This window comes from Diabrotica virgifera, chromosome 9, assembly GCF_917563875.1.
Source record: "Diabrotica virgifera virgifera chromosome 9, PGI_DIABVI_V3a".
Classification (NCBI taxonomy): Eukaryota; Metazoa; Arthropoda; class Insecta; order Coleoptera; family Chrysomelidae; genus Diabrotica; species Diabrotica virgifera.
In genome coordinates, this window is record NC_065451.1 from 142,491,542 (window position 1) to 142,515,897 (window position 24,356).

The 24,356-nt window shown below is 33.2% G+C and overlaps 1 protein-coding gene across 1 annotated transcript; it reads right to left on the reverse strand.

Annotated features, from left to right (window-relative positions):
* Positions 1–2,403: 2,403 nt before the first annotated feature.
* Positions 2,404–4,663, reverse strand: LOC126891491 (uncharacterized). The gene is made up of 2 exons (XM_050660669.1): positions 4,287–4,663; positions 2,404–3,988 (listed from the first exon to the last, which is right to left on the reverse strand). Exon 2 carries the CDS (start codon positions 3,061–3,063, stop codon positions 2,404–2,406), a length of 660 nt encoding a protein of 219 aa, XP_050516626.1. The 5' UTR covers positions 3,064–3,988; positions 4,287–4,663.
* Between the last annotated feature and the right edge of the window lie 19,693 nt (positions 4,664–24,356).

A 24,356-nucleotide genomic window follows, 5' to 3' on the forward strand; every position in this document is an offset into this window, starting at 1 on the left:
CAATTCTAGGAGAAGGATTCTTCATGTTATATAACCACTGCAATGAGGAGTGATCTGTAATCACAGTAAAGTCATCACTACCCTCAATATAGCATCTAAATTTTTCAATTGAAAGCAAAATTGCTAATAATTCTTTCTCAGTAGTTGTGTACTAATCCATCATCCTTTTGAAATAAAACACCACCCACACCAGTGTCACTTGCATCACAAGCAACATACAAATGCTTGGAAAAATCAGGACTTGCAAGAACAGGAGCTGTTGTAAGAACCTGTTTAATTTTATGGAAAGCTTCATCAGCTTCAGGAGTCCAAGTAATAGATTGACCTTTCTTTCTGCCTTTCAATAAGTCAGAAATGGGACTGCAAATAGTAGCGAAATTGTTTAAAAACCTACGGTAATAACCAATTAAGCCAATCAACCTACGTATCTGGGTTGTATTTGTGGGTACAGGATATTCCAAAATAGACTGGACCTTACCAGGATCAGTTCTTAACCCTTGATCATCCACTACAAATCCAAGGAATTGCAATGAAGATCTGCAAAACTGGCATTTCTCAAAATTGACAGTGAGATTTGCATCCTTCAAACGTTTGAATAGCATCTTCAAAGTTTTGACATGAGTATCACAATCTGGAGTTACAACGATAATATCATCAAGATAATAAAAAACATAAGGTTCTAATAAGGACCTATAACAGAGTCCATGACTCTACACATAGCTTGTGCGCTATTATTAAGACCGAAAGGTAAAACATTAAAACAAAATAAACCTCTATTTTGCACAGAAAAAGCAGTTTTCAATTTGGATTCTTCATCTAAAGGAATTTGATAAAAAGCCTGTTTAAGATCAATAGAAGATATGAACTTAGCATCTCTTACTTTAGAAATAATTGTGTCAATTAAAGGCATAGGATAACTATCAGGAACTGTAATTGAATTAAGTTTCCTACCATCAAAGCAAACTCGATGTGAACCATCTTTCTTTGGTACGAGCCACAATGGCGAAGACCACGGTGTACTAATAGTTAAGGGCTCTATAACTTTGAGTTTAAGCATCTCATCAACTCCAGCATTCAAAACCTTCTGCATAGCAGGAGATAATGGATACTGTCTCTGTTTAATAGGTTTAGCATTGCCAGTATCTATATGATGTGTATACAGATTAGTTCTGCCAATAGAATCTGTAGGACCTATTTCTTTAAAAAGTTTAACAACAGAATTAAGTTGAGATTGCTGAATATCAGAAAGACTTTCAGAACTAATGATAGTATTAACTACACAAGTAGAAAAATTTGTTGCCGTAAAAGAAAAATCAGAGAAGTCCAAAGAGAGTTGAAACGACTGAATAAAATCCATACCTAATATCATTTTATGTGAAATAGAAGGAACTACTAACACTTTAAGTGATTGAGTTTTATTCAATAAAGTAACAGGTAACCAAACATATCCTAAAGTACTCTGTATGTTTCCATCAGCAGTAGTGAGTTGAATTGAAACATCATAATTAAGATTTAAATTAAGCTTTTTAAGTAAAAATAGAGAAGGAGAACCAATTATGCTGACATTACTACCACTATCAAGGAGTGCAGAAATTGTTTCATTACCTATAGAAACAGAAATATATGGTCTATTATCATTATTATGAATATCTAATAAAGGACCGGAATTGAAATGTACTTTTGAATTAGATAAATCACTAGAAGAAACAGAAGTACTAGAAGAAGGTAAAATTTCAGATTGTACTGAAGAAAAAGTAGAAGTAGATTTAGATGGAAGTGGTTTAGAAATGTTTACTGATTTTTGTTCGACCCTTTTTGAAAAGTTTTTCCCGGAATATTCTTGCCTTTGCTCGATGTTCCTGGGACAGACGTTTGACTGCTTTGAGGCATGCTGTCTGTCGAAGCGTGTCCTCGCTGGTCGTTTTTTGAGCACCTCATGCATTCCGCAATAGTTACATCCTTCGAGCCACAACCGAAACAAAACGTTCTCTTGGGTTTTCTACAGACATGGAAATTGTGTCCTTTCACATCACAATTCCAACAAGTTGGGGTTGAACGAAGGGATTCTACAGAAAATTTGCTGCGTGAGGAAATTGCCAAAGCAGATTCAAACTTCTTACAATACTTTGTAAGCTCAGCAACTGACTTAACATCCTGGAAAGCAAGAGCTTTAACATATTCAGGAAGAAGACCATTGATAATTTCATCCACCTTTTCAATATCCGAAATAGATTTGGACGACCGGAGCATCAAAGATTCCATATGGGAAATATATGCAGAAACTGGTTGTCGTGAAAACTGTTTTGTGGAACCTATTTGTTCCCATAAATCTCTTTCATAGTTATAAGGTAAATAAGTTTCTTTTAAAGAAGTAACTAGATCAGCCCATGAATGAAATTTCTTTTAAGAGAAATTATTATGCCACCAAGTAAAAGCAGCACCTTCAAACAAATCACATGCAGAGATGAATAAATCTTCATCTGTGCAGTTCCTTGAAAATTTAAAAATTTCAATCTGTTCCAGAAAAGGGATTAAAGGTTGTTTACCAGAAAATTTTTTGATACCCCTTTTATACACGGGAACAGGCTTGGAAGGTGATATTGAAGATTCCGAACAATTAAGATTAACTCTAGTAGATGTCATGGGTTGGTCTAGAAGATCAGGTTGTTCTACAATGTTACACAAAGTACCTTCTAACTTTAACAAATTAAAGCGGATAGCTTTCTTCAACTTTTCTTCCTCTGCGGAAGATGACCGCAAACGAGAAATCCTACCAGACAAATGTTGGAGACGAGAATTGAAGGTTTTATATAGAATATCAGACTTTGTTCCTGTAAATTCAGATATGAGAATCTGAAATTCAGTATAAGAGGCTAAAGCTTGTTTATAATCAACCTCAAAAGACAAAGGGACCGAAATATCTGAAAAACTGCGGCTACTAGTCTCCTGAGAAAGAAGACCAGTAAGAACTGTACGTTTTTCTTCAATATCATCAGGAGCAGAGACATCTCTAATGTGAAGCTCATATGTCAATTCATTTGTGGTAAGATGTGCAGGTTTCATGTTGAAGAGAAAAAAAAATTTAATAAAAATCAAAGAAAGAATTAAAAGTACACTATCCACAAAAACTGGTTAAGTTGAAAAAAAGAACAGACCATTTAACTCACTATAAAAGTACCATTATAAGAATGAGGAAAAAAAATTATGTAAAAAAGCAACAATGTATTAAATGCAAATTAAATATGCTGAAATATAAGATATATTATAAAAATGGTAATACTCTTTACCCCAAACATTTGAAAAATGGTTAAATATATAGAAAATGCTCAAAAAGTATCAAAAATTTGCAAATACTAAGATGTACTGCAAAACATGAATATAATATTAAAACAGTATTTATTAATGCTTTATTATTTGCTACCGAACTACAAATCCACAGCTCAAATCCCTGAGTAAGACAATTCAAGTTGGGCGCCAAAAGTGAGGCGATAAACTACCCCAGATAATTGAAATAATACTCGAGAATAATATTTCAATCAACTATGATAGCTATCGTCTACCCTAGACTAGCTCAATCTCCCAAGTTATGAGTCCACCTTGTCCTAATCAAAAACATGAACAATGAAAATGCAGAATGGAGCAAATAAAACAATAATATTTAACTAATCATGTTTATTTTTCATAAAAGACATAATTAAAGTATCAAAAAAATAATTTACAAGACCTTGCCGAAACTTTACAGATCAGAGATTATACTTATCGATGGCACTTGGTATCTGTCTGCAGGTTCTTGGTGTCTTGCTGTTGTTCTGCAACGGGCTCTGGCGACGTGGATGTTCTGGCCACCAGGCCTACAGGTGTTGGTTGATGGTGTGGTGTTTATGCTAAATTACTGTAGCATCGCCGGCGATATTGGGGGCTCCAGGTTCAGGGAGTCCTCCCACGAGGTGAAGGGTTGTCCGGTGAAGATTCTTATTTGTCCAGAAAACTAGAATACATACAGGTACATTAGACACCAAGAATAAATGAAAGATATCCTTGCCATTCCAAGAAATAATCCAGAAATGTTGCAGAAAGGCAAGGTTAAACAGAATGAATAGTGTAAAATAATGTTAGTAGTTAAATAGTTGTGGATTACTACACACATATGAAGATAATAGATAATATAAAAATTTTACCATGTGGTACAACAATAAAAAGTACGAAAAGTAAGGTTAGATAGGAACATAAAAAAGATTACGGATATAGGCTTAGAAAAATGTGTACATTTATATTTAAACACTTACCCCAATTAAGAACGTCTGTTTGAAAATGTGGCTATGAGGCCAGACATTGCCTTAAGTAGATTTTAGAATTAAAATAAAAAATATTCTTCATTTTGACAAAGAGAAGGGTTCACTTGACATTGACAGAGTTGGTGAGTGGGGGCTTAAAATTTGAAAGAGAAACGACAGTGCGAAGTCACTCTCATGAACCACAGAACGATTGAATAAGAATGTGAATTCTGAGATAGAACAAGAATGTTGAGATATGCCTATAAATACCGAAAGAGGGCGCCAACCAATTTTTAACGGGAAAAAAGGTAAAACAAATAGAAGATGATTATTATTAAAGAATTATTAAAGAAAATAGAATAAAATAATTATTTGAAAATAAAATAGCAAAGATGTGACGTTTGTAACGTTACAATATGTATAAACAATACTGAGTGCGTCGAGAAAATCCACATTAGAAGACATGCTAAAATCTAATGCGTTCACAGGCATCCAAACAGTTGCTCTACTGGACAAAATATGTTTAGTTGCCAGTAGGCTGGACAAAAAAAAGATGCCAAACTGTTGCATTTATCATTACGGCAGCGTATAATAATGGTATTTGTAAAATTAAAAACCAATCTATCGTTTAGGTGTTTATCTGTGTTATTCATGGTATCAGCAAATACATACTTGTAAACATTACTTTCATGTGACAGTTGAAGTACTACATAAGGTACTACAACCTGCTGTACCATGGCTGTCACAAGAAAGAATTTTGAAACGAATGCCAACTTGTTTCGAGAAGTATTCCGATACCTGAATAATACTTGATTGCACAGAAATTTCTGTAGAAAAAAATAAGTGTTTGAAGTGCCGGATAATGTCCTATTCGTATTATAAAGGTGATCACACACTGAAAGTACTAATTGGTATTGCACCTTCAGGTTTGATCACATTTATAAGCAAAGTGTATGGGGGTAGAACTTAATAAAATTAATATATTTATATTTCCGCTGGTTTTATAAATGTTATACGACTAACAATTTTATTATTACACTCTTTTCTCACCCAATAAGATCTCGGTTCCAAAGCTTTCTCAATTACAGTGGCTTTTATCTAAGTTCTATCATTTTTACATTTTATTCAATGTATACATGGCACTTCAAATGTGGAAATTATTCGAGCTGACTCAGTACCAATCGTATTTCTTAAAATAGAAAGTCTTACCTCATCTGCCGACTCATTATGTCCGGTGGCAACTAAATAATCCTGAAATGAAATTCTCCAAAATTTCCATTCAGCAGCTGCATTCTGGGCTTGGAGATTGAAGTCGGGTGGCAATTTTACTGGTCCAGAAAACGCCATTATGCCTTATATTGAACACTGGAGTTTCTTTGGATAAACTTCTGCTATACTTGCAAACTTAAACACATACTTTCTTCTACAAATTTCGACTCTTATGCACTGCGCCATGTTTTATAATAATTTATATTTGTTGTTATATTTAAACAATATAATTAATAGATACTTATTTATTTAGACTTTATTTCATTGACATCTTACATTAACCTGAGCGACACATGACATGCGACAATGACAACTTAGACAATATTATAGTGACACATGTTTTATGTAAGGAGATACATATTACACATAGTGTAACGAACGTGCAGTGTTTACCAAATTCACAAAAAATAGTATAGCATTGTTATATTATACAGCTCAATTATATACCCTTTTTGGAAAACATTAAATTTTACTAGGTGGCTCTAATAATTTGATCACCCACTGTAGATACCTAAGTAGAGAAAACGATCTTTTTATTTCACGAAACTACAATATTTTCCGATTTCCGGTATGGAATAAATACCTCTATTATTTATTGGTGTTGGAACATTATTTTTCCTACAATATCTTCTGCAGAATACCAAAGTTCATCTGGCTCTGATGGCCACTTCCAATAATTCAGTCCACTTACTACCATAGTACTGTCAATGAAACAATTATAAAGGTACAAGCGACGCGATAGGTGACGAATCATTACATAAATATATTGGGTAACGAACACTTATACAGTGAGCACGTAAAGGTTGGAATAAATTCATTTTCTCGAGAATGGACGATTTTGGAAAAAAATCCCAAAACAGGTCAATTTTTATTTTTAAATTACGACTTTTTGGCATATATATCATACTAGTGACGTCACTCATCTGGGCGTGATGACGTCATCGATGATTTTTTTAAATGGTAATAGGGGTCGTGTGATAGCTCATTTGAAAGGTAATTTAATTATCTATTCAGTAATATAAAGATTAACATAATACTTTATGCAAGGTGTCCAAAAAAATTTTTTTTTGAATTACATTTATTGACATAAAAAGAAGAATGCATGTAATTTATTTAATTCAAAATACATTTTACCGCTCTCAGAAAACAGAAAACAATGTTTATTTGAAAAATATTCATTGCTTTTCGCTTAAACTTAGTGTTCAAACTGTCAAGAGGAAAGTGAGTGGCTGCTTTAATATTGAATTTAAGCAAAAAACAATATTTATTTGTCAAATAAACATTATTTCCTGTTTTCTGAGAGCAGCAAAATGTATTTTTGAATTAAATAAATTACAGATTCTTCTTTTTATACCAATAAATTTAATTAAAAAAAATTTTTTTGACGCCCTGTAAAAATAATTATATTAATGTTTATATTACTGAATAGAGAATTGAATTACCTTTCCAATGAGCTATTACACAACCCCTATTCTCATTTAAAAAAATCATAGATGACGTCATCACGCCCAGATGGGTGACGTCACTAGTATAATATATATGCCAAAAAGTCGCAATTTAAAAATAAAAATTGATCTGTTTCGGGATTTTTTTCCAAAATCGTCCATTCTCGAGAAAATGAATTTATTCCAACCTTTACGTGCTCACTGTATATGTAATGTTACTAATAATAGCTAATATCAGTGTTTAGGGTTGTTTATAATGAAAATCACGATAAATTATCAATCACTGTATTCCGTCTTTACCATACAAAATCTGAACGCTAACTAAGAACATAAACTAATAATATTGTGTTTGTCTATTCACATATCTTAAAATATAAACAACGGTCAGAGAAGACCACACACACGATATACAGGTTACTTCACAGAACACAGGGCTTTTGCAAAACTATTACAGTCACCCTCCAGGGGCGTAGCGTAAGTAGTTAGTTTGTTACACAGTGGTAATTTGAAATTTTCTTGACCTTTCCCGGGAATTTTTCACCCTCATAGCAAACTATAACTTACTCGGTCACATTAGTTTCAGATTTTGGAGCAGTTTCTTCCTTTTCAGCACCTACTGAATTACCTTCAGTATTTTTTTCATTTAAAAAATATTCTTCACAAATTCGACTGCCCTCGGTTTAAAGTTTCTTTGCTGACCTTTTTTTCTGGAAGTTGAAGTTTTTTCTCCTCTCTCTTTCTTGTTCTATCTCGAATTGCAAATCAGGATTATCTGTAACTTTTGCTATCATATTTTTATACCAAGCATCTGTTTTTAAATCAGACAAATTCAATAGAGAAACTTGAGATGCTTCAGGAATTCTTGAAAGAGAGTCAGCTACTACATTCAAAGAACCACTACGATGAACAACAGTAAATTTGTGACAAGACAGTTTCATTATCCATCTAGCAATTCTAGGAGAAGGATTCTTCATGTTATATAACCACTGCAATGAGGAGTGATCTGTAATCACAGTAAAGTCATCACTACCCTCAATATAGCATCTAAATTTTTCAATTGAAAGCAAAATTGCTAATAATTCTTTCTCAGTAGTTGTGTACTAATCCATCATCCTTTTGAAATAAAACACCACCCACACCAGTGTCACTTGCATCACAAGCAACATACAAATGCTTGGAAAAATCAGGACTTGCAAGAACAGGAGCTGTTGTAAGAACCTGTTTAATTTTATGGAAAGCTTCATCAGCTTCAGGAGTCCAAGTAATAGATTGACCTTTCTTTCTGCCTTTCAATAAGTCAGAAATGGGACTGCAAATAGTAGCGAAATTGTTTAAAAACCTACGGTAATAACCAATTAAGCCAATCAAACTACGTATCTGGGTTGTATTTGTGGGTACAGGATATTCCAAAATAGACTGGACCTTACCAGGATCAGTTCTTAACCCTTGATCATCCACTACAAATCCAAGGAATTGCAATGAAGATCTGCAAAACTGGCATTTCTCAAAATTGACAGTGAGATTTGCATCCTTCAAACGTTTGAATAGCATCTTCAAAGTTTTGACATGAGTATCAAAATCTGGAGTTACAACGATAATATCATCAAGATAATAAAAAACATAAGGTTCTAATAAAGGACCTATAACAGAGTCCATGACTCTACACATAGCTTGTGCGCTATTATTAAGACCGAAAGGTAAAACATTAAAACAAAATAAACCTCTATTTTGCACAGAAAAAGCAGTTTTCAATTTGGATTCTTCATCTAAAGGAATTTGATAAAAAGCCTGTTTAAGATCAATAGAAGATATGAACTTAGCATCTCTTACTTTAGAAATAATTGTGTCAATTAAAGGCATAGGATAACTATCAGGAACTGTAATTGAATTAAGTTTCCTACCATCAAAGCAAACTCGATGTGAACCATCTTTCTTTGGTACGAGCCACAATGGCGAAGACCACGGTGTACTAATAGTTAAGGGCTCTATAACTTTGAGTTTAAGCATCTCATCAACTCCAGCATTCAAAACCTTCTGCATAGCAGGAGATAATGGATACTGTCTCTGTTTATTAGGTTTAGCATTGCCAGTATCTATATGATGTGTATACAGATTAGTTCTGCCAATAGAATCTGTAGGACCTATTTCTTTAAAAAGTTTAACAACAGAATTAAGTTGAGATTGCTGAATATCAGAAAGACTTTCAGAACTAATGATAGTATTAACTACACAAGTAGAAAAATTTGTTGCCGTAAAAGAAAAATCAGAGAAGTCCAAAGAGAGTTGAAACGACTGAATAAAATCCATACCTAATATCATTTTATGTGAAATAGAAGGAACTACTAACACTTTAAGTGATTGAGTTTTATTCAATAAAGTAACAGGTAACCAAACATATCCTAAAGTACTCTGTATGTTTCCATCAGCAGTAGTGAGTTGAATTGAAACATCATAATTAAGATTTAAATTAAGCTTTTTAAGTAAAAATAGAGAAGGAGAACCAATTATGCTGACATTACTACCACTATCAAGGAGTGCAGAAATTGTTTCATTACCTATAGAAACAGAAATATATGGTCTATTATCATTATTATGAATATCTAATAAAGGACCGGAATTGAAATGTACTTTTGAATTAGATAAATCACTAGAAGAAACAGAAGTACTAGAAGAAGGTAAAATTTCAGATTGTACTGAAGAAAAAGTAGAAGTAGATTTAGATGGAAGTGGTTTAGAAATGTTTACTGATTTTTGTTCGACCCGTTTTGAAAAGTTTTTCCCGGAATATTCTTGCCTTTGCTCGATGTTCCTGGGACAGACGTTTGACTGCTTTGAGGCATGCTGTCTGTCGAAGCGTGTCCTCGCTGGTCGTTTTTTGAGCACCTCATGCATTCCGCAATAGTTACCTTCTTCGAGCCACAACCGAAACAAAACGTTCTCTTGGGTTTTCTACAGACATGGAAATTGTGTCCTTTCACATCACAATTCCAACAAGTTGGGGTTGAACGAAGGGATTCTACAGAAAATTTGCTGCGTGAGGAAATTGCCAAAGCAGATTCAAACTTCTTACAATACTTTGTAAGCTCAGCAACTGACTTAACATCCTGGAAAGCAAGAGCTTTAACATATTCAGGAAGAAGACCATTGATAATTTCATCCACCTTTTCAATATCCGAAATAGATTTGGACGACCGGAGCATCAAAGATTCCATATGGGAAATATATGCAGAAACTGGTTGTCGTGAAAACTGTTTTGTGGAACGTATTTGTTCCCATAAATCTCTTTCATAGTTATAAGGTAAATAAGTTTCTTTTAAAGAAGTAACTAGATCAGCCCATGAATGAAATTTCTTTTAAGAGAAATTATTATGCCACCAAGTAAAAGCAGCACCTTCAAACAAATCACATGCAGAGATGAATAAATCTTCATCTGTGCAGTTCCTTGAAAATTTAAAAATTTCAATCTGTTCCAGAAAAGGGATTAAAGGTTGTTTACCAGAAAATTTTTTGATACCCCATTTATACACGGGAACAGGCTTGGAAGGTGATATTGAAGATTCCGAACAATTAAGATTAACTCTAGTAGATGTCATGGGTTGGTCTAGAAGATCAGGTTGTTCTACAATGTTACACAAAGTACCTTCTAACTTTAACAAATTAAAGCGGATAGCTTTCTTCAACTTTTCTTCCTCTGCGGAAGATGACCGCAAACGAGAAATCCTACCAGACAAATGTTGGAGACGAGAATTGAAGGTTTTATATAGAATATCGGACTTTGTTCCTGTAAATTCAGATATGAGAATCTGAAGTTCAGTATAAGAGGCTAAAGCTTGTTTATAATCAACCTCAAAAGACAAAGGGACCGAAATATCTGAAAAACTGCGGCTACTAGTCTCCTGAGAAAGAAGACCAGTAAGAACTGTACGTTTTTCTTCAATATCATCAGGAGCAGAGACATCTCTAATGTGAAGCTCATATGTCAATTCATTTGTGGTAAGATGTGCAGGTTTCATGTTGAAGAGAAAAAAAAATTTAATAAAAATCAAAGAAAGAATTAAAAGTACACTATCCACAAAAACTGGTTAAGTTGAAAAAAAGAACAGACCATTTAACTCACTATAAAAGTACCATTATAAGAATGAGGAAAAAAAATTATGTAAAAAAGCAACAATGTATTAAATGCAAATTAAATATGCTGAAATATAAGATATATTATAAAAATGGTAATACTCTTTACCCCAAACATTTGAAAAATGGTTAAATATATAGAAAATGCTCAAAAAGTATCAAAAATTTGCAAATACTAAGATGTACTGCAAAACATGAATATAATATTAAAACAGTATTTATTAATGCTTTATTATTTGCTACCGAACTACAAATCCACAGCTCAAATCCCTGAGTAAGACAATTCAAGTTGGGCGCCAAAAGTGAGGCGATAAACTACCCCAGATAATTGAAATAATACTCGAGAATAATATTTCAATCAACTATGATAGCTATCGTCTACCCTAGACTAGCTCAATCTCCCAAGTTATGAGTCCACCTTGTCCTAATCAAAAACATGAACAATGAAAATGCAGAATGGAGCAAATAAAACAATAATATTTAACTAATCATGTTTATTTTTCATAAAAGACATAATTAAAGTATCAAAAAAATAATTTACAAGACCTTGCCGAAACTTTACAGATCAGAGATTATACTTATCGATGGCACTTGGTATCTGTCTGCAGGTTCTTGGTGTCTTGCTGTTGTTCTGCAACGGGCTCTGGCGACGTGGATGTTCTGGCCACCAGGCCTACAGGTGTTGATTGATGGTGTGGTGTTTATGCTAAATTACTGTAGCATCGCCGGCGATATTGGGGGCTCCAGGTTCAGGGAGTCCTCCCACGAGGTGAAGGGTTGTCCGGTGAAGATTCTTATTTGTCCAGAAAACTAGAATACATACAGGTACATTAGACACCAAGAATAAATGAAAGATATCCTTGCCATTCCAAGAAATAATCCAGAAATGTTGCAGAAAGGCAAGGTTAAACAGAATGAATAGTGTAAAATAATGTTAGTAGTTAAATAGTTGTGGATTACTACACACATATGAAGATAATAGATAATATAAAAATTTTACCATGTGGTACAACAATAAAAAGTACGAAAAGTAAGGTTAGATAGGAACATAAAAAAGATTACGGATATAGGCTTAGAAAAATGTGTACATTTATATTTAAACACTTACCCCAATTAAGAACGTCTGTTTGAAAATGTGGCTATGAGGCCAGACATTGCCTTAAGTAGATTTTAGAATTAAAATAAAAAATATTCTTCATTTTGACAAAGAGAAGGGTTCACTTGACATTGACAGAGTTGGTGAGTGGGGGCTTAAAATTTGAAAGAGAAACTACAGTGCGAAGTCACTCTCATGAACCACAGAACGATTGAATAAGAATGTGAATTCTGAGATAGAACAAGAATGTTGAGATATGCCTATAAATACCGAAAGAGGGCGCCAACCAATTTTTAACGGGAAAAAAGGTAAAACAAATAGAAGATGATTATTATTAAAGAATTATTAAAGAAAATAGAATAAAATAATTATTTGAAAATAAAATAGCAAAGATGTGACGTTTGTAACGTTACAATATGTATAAACAATACTGAGTGCGTCGAGAAAATCCACATTAGAAGACATGCTAAAATCTAATGCGTTCACAGGCATCCAAACAGTTGCTCTACTGGACAAAATATGTTTAGTTGCCAGTAGGCTGGACAAAAAAAAGATGCCAAACTGTTGCATTTATCATTACGGCAGCGTATAATAATGGTATTTGTAAAATTAAAAACCAATCTATCGTTTAGGTGTTTATCTGTGTTATTCATGGTATCAGCAAATACATACTTGTAAACATTACTTTCATGTGACAGTTGAAGTACTACATAAGGTACTACAACCTGCTGTACCATGGCTGTCACAAGAAAGAATTTTGAAACGAATGCCAACTTGTTTCGAGAAGTATTCCGATACCTGAATAATACTTGATTGCACAGAAATTTCTGTAGAAAAAAATAAGTATTTGAAGTGCCGGATAATGTCCTATTCGTATTATAAAGGTGATCACACACTGAAAGTACTAATTGGTATTGCACCTTCAGGTTTGATCACATTTATAAGCAAAGTATATGGGGGTAGAACTTCGGATAAGGAAATTTTTGTGCAATCAAATTTAATAAACAAGTTAATCCCTAATGAAGATGCGATAATGGTGGACAAAGGTTTTTTAATTGAAGATGAATGTTTGCAAAATAATATAAAACTGATACGTCCACCATTTCTAGGAAAAACAAAATAATTCTCAGCACAAGATGCACTGTCAACTGCTGAGATAGCTGCAGCTCGCGTGCATGTTGAAAGGACAATTCAAAGAATGAAAATTTTTAAAGTCCTTAAAGGACGAATCAATTTGTATATGGTTCCATATATGGACTCAATTGTAAATATAATTGCAGGAATTGTAAATCTGTCAACACCAATCCTTACTTCTGATAAATACACAAATGGTTGTTTTAAAATTATATTTTATATTTTTAATTGTTTTGTACATTGTATTGTTTATTCTCTAATAAAAAGCTAAAAAATCAAATATATTAAAACTAAAATTTATCCTAATCATACATTTATTATCCTAACTAATCATACATATTACACAAAGGACAAAAATGGGTCAATTATCAGCGAGAAAGGAACTAATGAAAAGGTGGCAGGAGCATTTTCAAGAGTTCTTAGAACCAGAAAAAAAACAGACAAAGAGAGGACATCTGCTATGGAAGGGTATCCATAAACTAATCTACTGCATATGTTTACTAGAAGTCATCTCAGAAGACCGGAAAGTATGAATAATACTTCCTACTTATAAGAGGGGAGACAAACGACTCTGCGAATATAAATACCAATGTGGTCTCAGATCAAAGAGGTCAACTATAGGCCAAATACATATGTTAAGAGTTGTACATGAAAAATGTGTAATAACAAACCAATTTAAAACTTGTATATCAATTTCAAACATGAGTTTGATGGAGTAGATAGACAAAAGATGTTAAAGCAATAATGTATCTACATATGTTAGGGATACCCAATAAGTTAGTTAAACTTTACCAATGTCTTTAAAATGTTCCAAAGCCATGGTGAGAATAGATAGAGATATGACAGAGGCATCAGATATTGAAAATGGAGTTGGCAAGGAGATGCTTTATCAACACTTTTTAATCTAACTTTGACAGCTGTTAGAAAATTGAATATGAACGGCTATATTAATACAATATCTATAAAAAAATATGTGTGTATGCAGATGATATTGCCATAATAGGTCACAGCAAAAGAGACTTAAGCGAAAAAGTTATAGAACTGAAACTGGAAGTCTGTACATAAATGAAAGTAAAACAAAATATATGGAGTGCACAAAGTCGAATCAACATGAGAATCTGAAGGTAGACATACCTATGAACATGCCTTCACTTTTTCCCACCTCAAAAATAAATAACAACAATACCAGTCAAGAAATACAAACGTGGATTCTTAGCGGTAATAAGTGTTTTTATGCATACAAAGACTTAATGAAAAGTAAAGTTAAGAAATTAGACCAGTAGTCATGTGTGGATGTGAGACGTGGACCCTCTCAACCACTGATGAACATCAACTGAGAATATTTGAGCGCAAAATACCAAGGAAAATATTTGGACCAACCCATTGCAGCGATGGTTCGTCCAGAATTAAAATGAACTACGAACTGGATGAACTAATGTAAAGCGAAGATATTGTTCAAAAGTCACAAAGACTAAACTCCCTTGGTCACTTATAAAGAATACCAAATAATCGAGCTGTAAAAGTAATCTAAAGATGGAAGCCCCAAGCAAATAGAATAAGAGGAAAGCCCTAGAGACGTAGGGAGAAGAAGGAACGATGTATAGAGTATCTTAAAACCATGACTATCAGGAAGTGGTGAAGGAAAGTATCAGACAGGGCAGAATGAAACAACATTGTTAAGCAGGCCACTACTTGCAAAGGGTTGTAGCGTCATTAGAAGAAGACATATTACACAAAACAGGTAAAATTTTATAAAAATATGCATTTTTAATAACTGATAACATCTCTCCTGTGAAGTGAGGATTAAATGGTACTTCAATTAAAATACTCGATTTGTCATACGAGCAGTATATGACAAAGAGGTCCAATCCACTTAAGAGCATCTGTAATTGCACTTGGCCATAATATTGATGATTGGTCTTTAAACTTAATGTTCTGTGGTGTAACCCATTCAGGTATTTTAATTCATCTATTATATCATGGCAAGTTCTGGATTTGCCAGCTAAAGGACACTTCACCTCTACACAACATTTGTTGTCTACTACTCCATCGATACTTGCACCCAACCATGAAACACTTGATGGTACAATAATACCAATACGTGCAACTGTGTTGCCTGATTGTTGCTGATAAGCGTTTAAAGCATCTGCTTCAAACTTTTTTCCATGGCGAGTTGCAATGTTGCCCTTGAAGCGAGTGTCCAATAGTGACTTAACTTTCAAAACCCAGTTCGGATTTTTATTTTTATAATACGTGTACACACTAGCAAGTAGTACCAGTGATCCTTATTCTTCGAGCATTCCGCCACATTTCACTAGACTGAGAAATAGTTGCTCTATATAAATTTATGGCGTTTTCATAAGTAACAAATATTTCTTTATTATAAAACTACCAGATTATCACTCAGTTCTATTGTAGAATTTAAAATGTTTTCAAAGATAGGCAATAACTTATTGCTACTAAAAATGTCGTGTAACATGGCTAATTGCACTAAATTTTCACTTTCACACACTTCCACTGAATTAAGGTTTTCCCTTTCTGCCAAACTTAATTGCAGTTCTGATCCTTCTGCACCAGAAAGTAGAATGTCTAAAATGTCACCACTGGTCTCGGCATTACTATCAAGACGACTTTCTAGTGCTGCTTGAGACTCAGTTTTCCCCATGTGGCAGAAGCCATTGATAGGGATTGCTTTCTCATATACAGTGTTTTCTTTCTTCAATTTGCCCCATTGTTGCGTTGTATCCGTGCTACTTAAGTCCTCTAAATTCTGAATGGAACATCTACAACAAAAATAACATGTATTGTCAATTGTTACAAAAATAAATATGTATTCTTACCGGTAAACAAAGAGCAAAACAGCAACAATGTGTTTACATTTCCCAGAGGCTCCAGCTTTACAGGAACACTTGCAATCGAAAGTCTTTTTTGAATCGGTTACGTTTATTTTGATTTTGATTTGATGGGGCAATCCCTTCAGATTGCTGGTTTGCAAGCATAATCCTCCAGTTTAACCTCACATTCACTTTTAGATAATACTCCGCACATTACTATGTCATTAGCATCTAGAACTGCTTGTCCTTCTATTAAAGGTCTTTTTGAATTACCTACATCATTTATATCAACAAAAGTTATCCCAATTATATCCGCCATATTGATACAACTGCACTGCCCCCTATAGTCGATTGAGTTCGCGAATAGTTATTACAATTGTTATGTTCAAGAGTAGCTATTGAATTAGATGATTTATTGGGGGAGTCGTGAGGAGAATTAGGTTTAGTATTTTTAATGTTATTTTGATTAGAGAAATTAACATCAGGTAATAATTCTGGCTCACACAGTAATTTATGACCAGACTTAGTTTTTGACAGTTTAATTTGAGATGTATTACGACTGTAACAATTAGAAATGAGGTGGAAGAAGAGTTCTAGTAGGATGAATACTATTTCTTAAATAGAAAGGGGTCTGGAGAAAAATTAGGGGATATTTCTAAAAGCTACTTGCTGCGGCAGCTCATGGTTGTGCGGTGGCAGGTCATAGGTTCGTTTAAGGAACTAGGGAGTATCAACTACTATTACCAAATGAAATAAGAGTACTTACTCAGATATCCTAGGGTGTTTACATAGAAATGATCCTGGATATATTTTGTTTGAGGGCGCCTTACCAGGAGTTTCTTTTATACAATCCAATATTTTCTTAATATGTATACTCTAAAATACTTTTAAATGTGTGGTTAAAATTTTGCTAATAGGTAGTTATAAATAAACAGGACAAATAAAATTACATATTTATTAAAAACTTTTCCTGTCAAAAAACAAAACAAACATTAGAGTTTATAGGTTACATTGGCGATATTTACCTGTGACTAAAATATATCTACTTTCTATAAAATAGATATGGTGCACCAAAAAATAAGCAAATTTATTCTTTATTGACTTGATATCTGACACATTTAAAATATAGCATTTATATTATTAAAAAGGAAAAATGTTTATTTTTACTGAAACTTGAAAATAACAACTGTCAGTTACGTCACTTGTCAAATATCATTCCAAAAATATTTATGTCTCAATTAATTTTTATATGGTTAAATCACAATTTTGATTTAACAATCATTTTTATAATGATGGAAGCAAATATCTTTCTGATCCAATCAAAAGTTTACTCGTTATATTTTTATTTTTAAATTAAAAAAAAATTATTTATATTTATCAAAAAAAATTACTTTAATCCTTGAATCTAAATTTTTAATTAAAATAGTCACTATACCTTAAACTTTGAAAATATTCATCTCACAACATTACTTCACCATCGGAAAGTTTTGACAGATCACTCATACGTCACCATACGTCACTCGACGGATGACTGGAAAATTCCACTGGTATGGTGGATATGTAGGTATTATACCATAACAAACAGGAAAATGCTAATTTACCTCTAGTTTTCTAATCCAGGAAACTTAGGTTTAATCCATTACCATGTAACCATAACCAGTATTATTATAACAGCTCACCGGCTTCATAAAGGATTAAATACGCCATACCATAAGTTTACAAAGCGTATAAACCAAAAATTCACTAACCAACAGAACTGCTACACTATTAAATGATCAAACCATTAATTATCTTCACCAAAAGAACTTTAATATATCCCAAATTTAACTTGGAAATTCTTTTGTGGAACAAATATATGCCGGTTAGAATCTAACTTTTTGACATGTTTATCGGTCAAAAACTATATTGAGACTCCCGTTCTTTGCAATCAAATCTAAATCTTACCATCGATGTCGAACTAAACTTCGGGTTTTCGTTCGTTGCAGCCAATCACGACTCACGATTTTTACTTGACATTTGAATAGGCCAATGATTGCTTTCTGGTTCTGTCATAATTCTAGAATATGATTATGACAAATACGCAGTTATACACAATACAAGAAGAATGCTTGGAAAATTACCTCCAACACGCATTTCTTCTAAGAATATAACAAGGTATTGTGAAACAGTTCATAGGTGGGTTATAAATTTTTATTTGACTTGAATTTCTATAAAGAACTGACAAAAATATTTGGATTTACTTAGAAACGGATTGTAAAAACTATATAAATTAATATATTTATATTTCCGCTGGTTTTATAAATGTTATACGACTAACAATTTTATTATTACACTCTTTTCTCACCCAATAAGATCTCGGTTCCAAAGCTTTCTCAATTACAGTGGCTTTTATCTAAGTTCTATCATTTTTACATTTTATTCAATGTATACATGGCACTTCAAATGTGGAAATTATTCGAGCTGACTCAGTACCAATCGTATTTCTTAAAATAGAAAGTCTTACCTCATCTGCCGACTCATTATGTCCGGTGGCAACTAAATAATCCTGAAATGAAATTCTCCAAAATTTCCATTCAGCAGCTGCATTCTGGGCTTGGAGATTGAAGTCGGGTGGCAATTTTACTGGTCCAGAAAACGCCATTATGCCTTATATTGAACACTGGAGTTTCTTTGGATAAACTTCTGCTATACTTGCAAACTTAAGCACATACTTTCTTCTACAAATTTCGACTCTTATGCACTGCGCCATGTTTTATAATAATTTATATTTGTTGTTATATTTAAACAATATAATTAATAGATACTTATTTATTTAGACTTTATTTCATTGACATCTTACATTAACCTGAGCGACACATGACATGCGACAATGACAACTTAGACAATATTATAGTGACACATGTTTTATGTAAGGAGATACATATTACACATAGTGTAACGAACGTGCAGTGTTTACCAAATTCACAAAAAATAGTATAGCATTGTTATATTATACAGCTCAATTATATACCCTTTTTGGAAAACATTAAATTTTACTAGGTGGCTCTAATAATTTGATCACCCACTGTAGATACCTAAGTAGAGAAAACGATCTTTTTATTTCACGAAACTACAATATTTTCCGATTTCCGGTATGGAATAAATACCTCTATTATTTATTGGTGTTGGAACATTATTTTTCCTACAATATCTTCTGCAGAATACCAAAGTTCATCTGGCTCTGATGGCCACTTCCAATAATTCAGTCCACTTACTACCATAGTACTGTCAATGAAACAATTATAAAGGTACAAGCGACGCGATAGGTGACGAATCATTACATAAATATATTGGGTAACGAACACTTATACAGTGAGCACGTAAAGGTTGGAATAAATTCATTTTCTCGAGAATGGACGATTTTGGAAAAAAATCCCAAAACAGGTCAATTTTTATTTTTAAATTACGACTTTTTGGCATATATATCATACTAGTGACGTCACTCATCTGGGCGTGATGACGTCATCGATGATTTTTTTAAATGGTAATAGGGGTCGTGTGATAGCTCATTTGAAAGGTAATTTAATTATCTATTCAGTAATATAAAGATTAACATAATACTTTATGCAAGGTGTCCAAAAAAATTTTTTTTTGAATTACATTTATTGACATAAAAAGAAGAATGCATGTAATTTATTTAATTCAAAATACATTTTACCGCTCTCAGAAAACAGAAAACGATGTTTATTTGAAAAATATTCATTGCTTTTCGCTTAAACTTAGTGTTCAAACTGTCAAGAGGAAAGTGAGTGGCTGCTTTAATATTGAATTTAAGCAAAAAACAATATTTATTTGTCAAATAAACATTATTTCGTGTTTTCTGAGAGCAGCAAAATGTATTTTTGAATTAAATAAATTACAGATTCTTCTTTTTATACCAATAAATTTAATTAAAAAAAATTTTTTTGACGCCCTGTAAAAATAATTATATTAATGTTTATATTACTGAATAGAGAATTGAATTACCTTTCCAATGAGCTATTACACAACCCCTATTCTCATTTAAAAAAATCATAGATGACGTCATCACGCCCAGATGGGTGACGTCACTAGTATAATATATTTGCCAAAAAGTCGCAATTTAAAAATAAAAATTGATCTGTTTCGGGATTTTTTTCCAAAATCGTCCATTCTCGAGAAAATGAATTTATTCCAACCTTTACGTGCTCACTGTATATGTAATGTTACTAATAATAGCTAATATCAGTGTTTAGGGTTGTTTATAATGAAAATCACGATAAATTATCAATCACTGTATTCCGTCTTTACCATACAAAATCTGAACGCTAACTAAGAACATAAACTAATAATATTGTGTTTGTCTATTCACATATCTTAAAATATAAACAACGGTCAGAGAAGACCACACACACGATATACAGGTTACTTCACAGAACACAGGGCTTTTGCAAAACTATTACAGTCACCCTCCAGGGGCGTAGCGTAAGTAGTTAGTTTGTTACACAGTGGTAATTTGAAATTTTCTTGACCTTTCCCGGGAATTTTTCACCCTCATAGCAAACTATAACTTACTCGGTCACATTAGTTTCAGATTTTGGAGCAGTTTCTTCCTTTTCAGCACCTACTGAATTACCTTCAGTATTTTTTTCATTTAAAAAATATTCTTCACAAATTCGACTGCCCTCGGTTTAAAGTTTCTTTGCTGACCTTTTTTCTGGAAGTTGAAGTTTTTTCTCCTCTCTCTTTCTTTTTCTATCTCGAATTGCATGTTCTTTCCCAGTCTTCTCGTTTTTCTTTTTCAAATAATACTGTTTTCACTGTTCTGAGGAACATACACTCGGAACTTTTTCTTTGATGGCTCTTTCTGATTTTTTGTTTCTACTTCCATCTGGCCAAAACAAAATAAATTTAAATGGGGAGGGTATCAATAGAGCATCCTTCTTATTTTCCTTGGCTTTGTCTATAACTTCTTTATCGTTATTTTCGACCATTTCTTTCTCTATCGTTTCAACTCTCTTAAGGGGGGAAGTCTACTGTGACAAGGGAAAAAACAGGCCGATTTTCCGGATTTTTTTTTATAACAAAATATGACTCATACATTAATAGTTATTTATGATATAAGTGTTAAAAGTACACTTTTAAGGCACGAATGTGAAAGTTTGCAGAATGAGCGAAGCGAGTTCTGCAATTCACATGAGTGCCTTAAAAATGTACTTTTTAACACGCATATCATACAATATTTTTTCTACAAACGTAATTACAGGACAATATCTACAAAAACTTTTACTTGAACTTGACTGACATTCCATTTTTATATTTTTTTGACATTACATCAAAATTGCCTATACCGTCAATACGAACTGCAGTGCCATAAAAATTTTAAAGCACTAGTTCCTTTAAGTAGCATTTTTAACACTCGTATGGTGTGCTAAAAATTGTTTTTAACACGGTTGTAGAAAAATTAAATTAAACCGTCATCATTATTATACAGGGTGAGGCAAATAAAGGGCAAATAAATAACAGAATCATGAAAATTGGAATAAAGGGGTTTTGAAGGATGATCTATTAAATGAAAATATTTTCATCTCTTTGCAACTGCCGGTTATACCGGAAGTTGCTTATAACTTCGTTTTTTTTAAATGGGACACCCTCTATATTTTAAAAGATAATTACGTTTTTTTATTAATTTCGTAGCAACATTCACACCCTGTAGAATTGTAATAGTTTGACATCTAAAACTCTACTTACGTTCAAATGATTTTTAATATACTCTACTATTGTTAAGAATAATTAGTATAGCTAAATTTTTAATTTTAGTATACAGGGTTGGTCGAAACTCGGAATGAGTATTTTCTGAGTTTTCTTAAATGGAACATTATTTAACCCTGTATTTTAGTAGTGTAATGAAATGATATTTTATGGTACTTTTTTATTTCTTAAACATTCCCTATACCTAACTGCTTTAATTTGTGCTTAATTGTTAATCGCACCAACAATCTTAACTAGTAGGTATTTTGATAACTAAACCATTATTGGTAATTTTAAGGACCAGTCTGGATTAATATGTATTTATTTCTGAAAAATTATTTGGGATGGAGTATTTTCACGGCCAACCTAATAAATTTTTACGTATTTTTTGTTGCAATTATAGGGAATGCTTAAGAAATAAAAAGGTACTATAAAATATAATTTCACTACAATACAAAAATACAGGGTGTTCTATTTAAGAAAACTCGGAAAATACTCATTCCGAGTTTCGACCAACCCTGTATACTAAAATTAAAAATTTAGCTATACTAATGATTCTTAACAATAGTAGAATATATTAAAAATCATTTGAACGTAAGTAGAGTTTTAGATGTCAAACTATTACAATTCTACAGGGTGTGCATGTTGCTACGAAATTAATAAAAAAACGTAATTATCTTTTAAAATACCCTGTATAATATTACAAAACCTCATATTTTAAGAAAGAAGACATCGAAGAGAATCCAAAAATGTAAAAATATACAGGGTGTCCAATTTACAAAAAACGAACTTATAAGTAACTTCCGGTTTAACCGGAAGTTGCAAAGAGGTAAAAATATTTTCATTTAATAGATCATACTTCAAAACCCCTTTATTCCAATTTTCATGATTCTCTTGCGTTTAGTTCTCGAGATATTTCTAATAGGCCAGTTATCTGCCTCACCCTATATATTCAAGTATGTATTTGTAAAAAAAATTTCAAGTCGAAATATTCAAAATTGCCGTCGTGGCACTCCTTTAAGCGCAGTTCCGTTTTTTAGGTGCCCAAACGGAGTGCATGAAATCTCACGTCTGGGTGATCTGAAACAAAAACAAAATATGGTTATCATCTACATAGTATTGACTCTCGTCTGACGGACGATTTTGTCGATAAAACATTTTGGCGAAGAAAAACAATTCTTGAAATTTTTTTCTATGTTTTTGCCCAAATTTGATGTTATTATTGTTTATAACAATTAAACAAAAAACGATATCAAAAAAATTCTCCGTCAGACGAGAAACATTATTCCAGATAATCTGTGGTTAAAATTTCAAGTCGATTCATTCATTAGAACTCGTGATATCGTGTACACCGTATTGAAAAACTTATTTCGAGAAAAACGCGTTTAAAGTTTCGGCATTAGTTTTTTCAATGAAAAAATCATTTTTAAGCTTCTTACTATTAATCGCCCATTCCTGCTTCATATAGTACACCTTCTTCTTCAAGGAAATCCTCTTCGAGTGCCGATCGCGTCGTTCTTCTTTCGATTCTCCCTTCTTTTGAAGCATCTAACGACCGTTCGTTTGCTTGTGATATTCTGCGCTCGTCCACGGTGTTGCATAAATTGAAGGCGTTTGGTCCAATTTTGATGGTCATAACGTCCATCATTTTGAGGATACTGGACTAGCCTTCATTGAAAATGCTCGCAGCACAATACGACGCAATATCGACGGGTTTTGCGCCGCTGAATGTTTGTTTCGGAGCTAACGACCAGATTATCGCATTCGGGCTCTCGTTGCTGTTCTGTGTATATCCTCCAACAACGTGTCAACAAATTTTCGTTGCTCAGCTCTTCGTATATAGGTGTGATGGCCTTCAGCACGTCGCTAGAGAGAGCCGGTTTGTGTTCATAATCGGACAGATTACCTTGAGCTTTGGCTTGTTGCCAGGTACACCAGCTGTCTTCTCCCTGCGGACAATCATCATGTTGTGGTTTCTCGTTTGTCGATGCTTTGTGTTTCAGCGTAGCCCATATTGCCTTTTTCGTATCCGGCATAGAATCTTTATTCCTTCGGATGGCTAACCCGTAATAAACACTAAGTTCATCTATTAGTTTTGCTGTGAGCTTTCCTTTGCCCCCAGTCCTTTAGTAGCTTTTTTTAGTTTTGTCAGTCGTGCTCCCATTATTTTCTGGAAATGGACAACGCATTCTTTTTTTTTTTTCGACAATACAATTTTCGCCGTAAGGGTTACATTCTGTTATCCCTTTGAAAGTTTTGAAATCGCCGTCACCGACATAGGAGGTATATTTCACGCCGTGTAAGGTCTCCGATCTCATGAACATTTCTTTAGCCGCGTCCACCTCCATTTTTCCGGCGCTACCACCTCCTTTTTGTGTGTTTCAATCCATTCATCGAAGTCATCAGCGCGTGTCTTCCAGTATTCGCA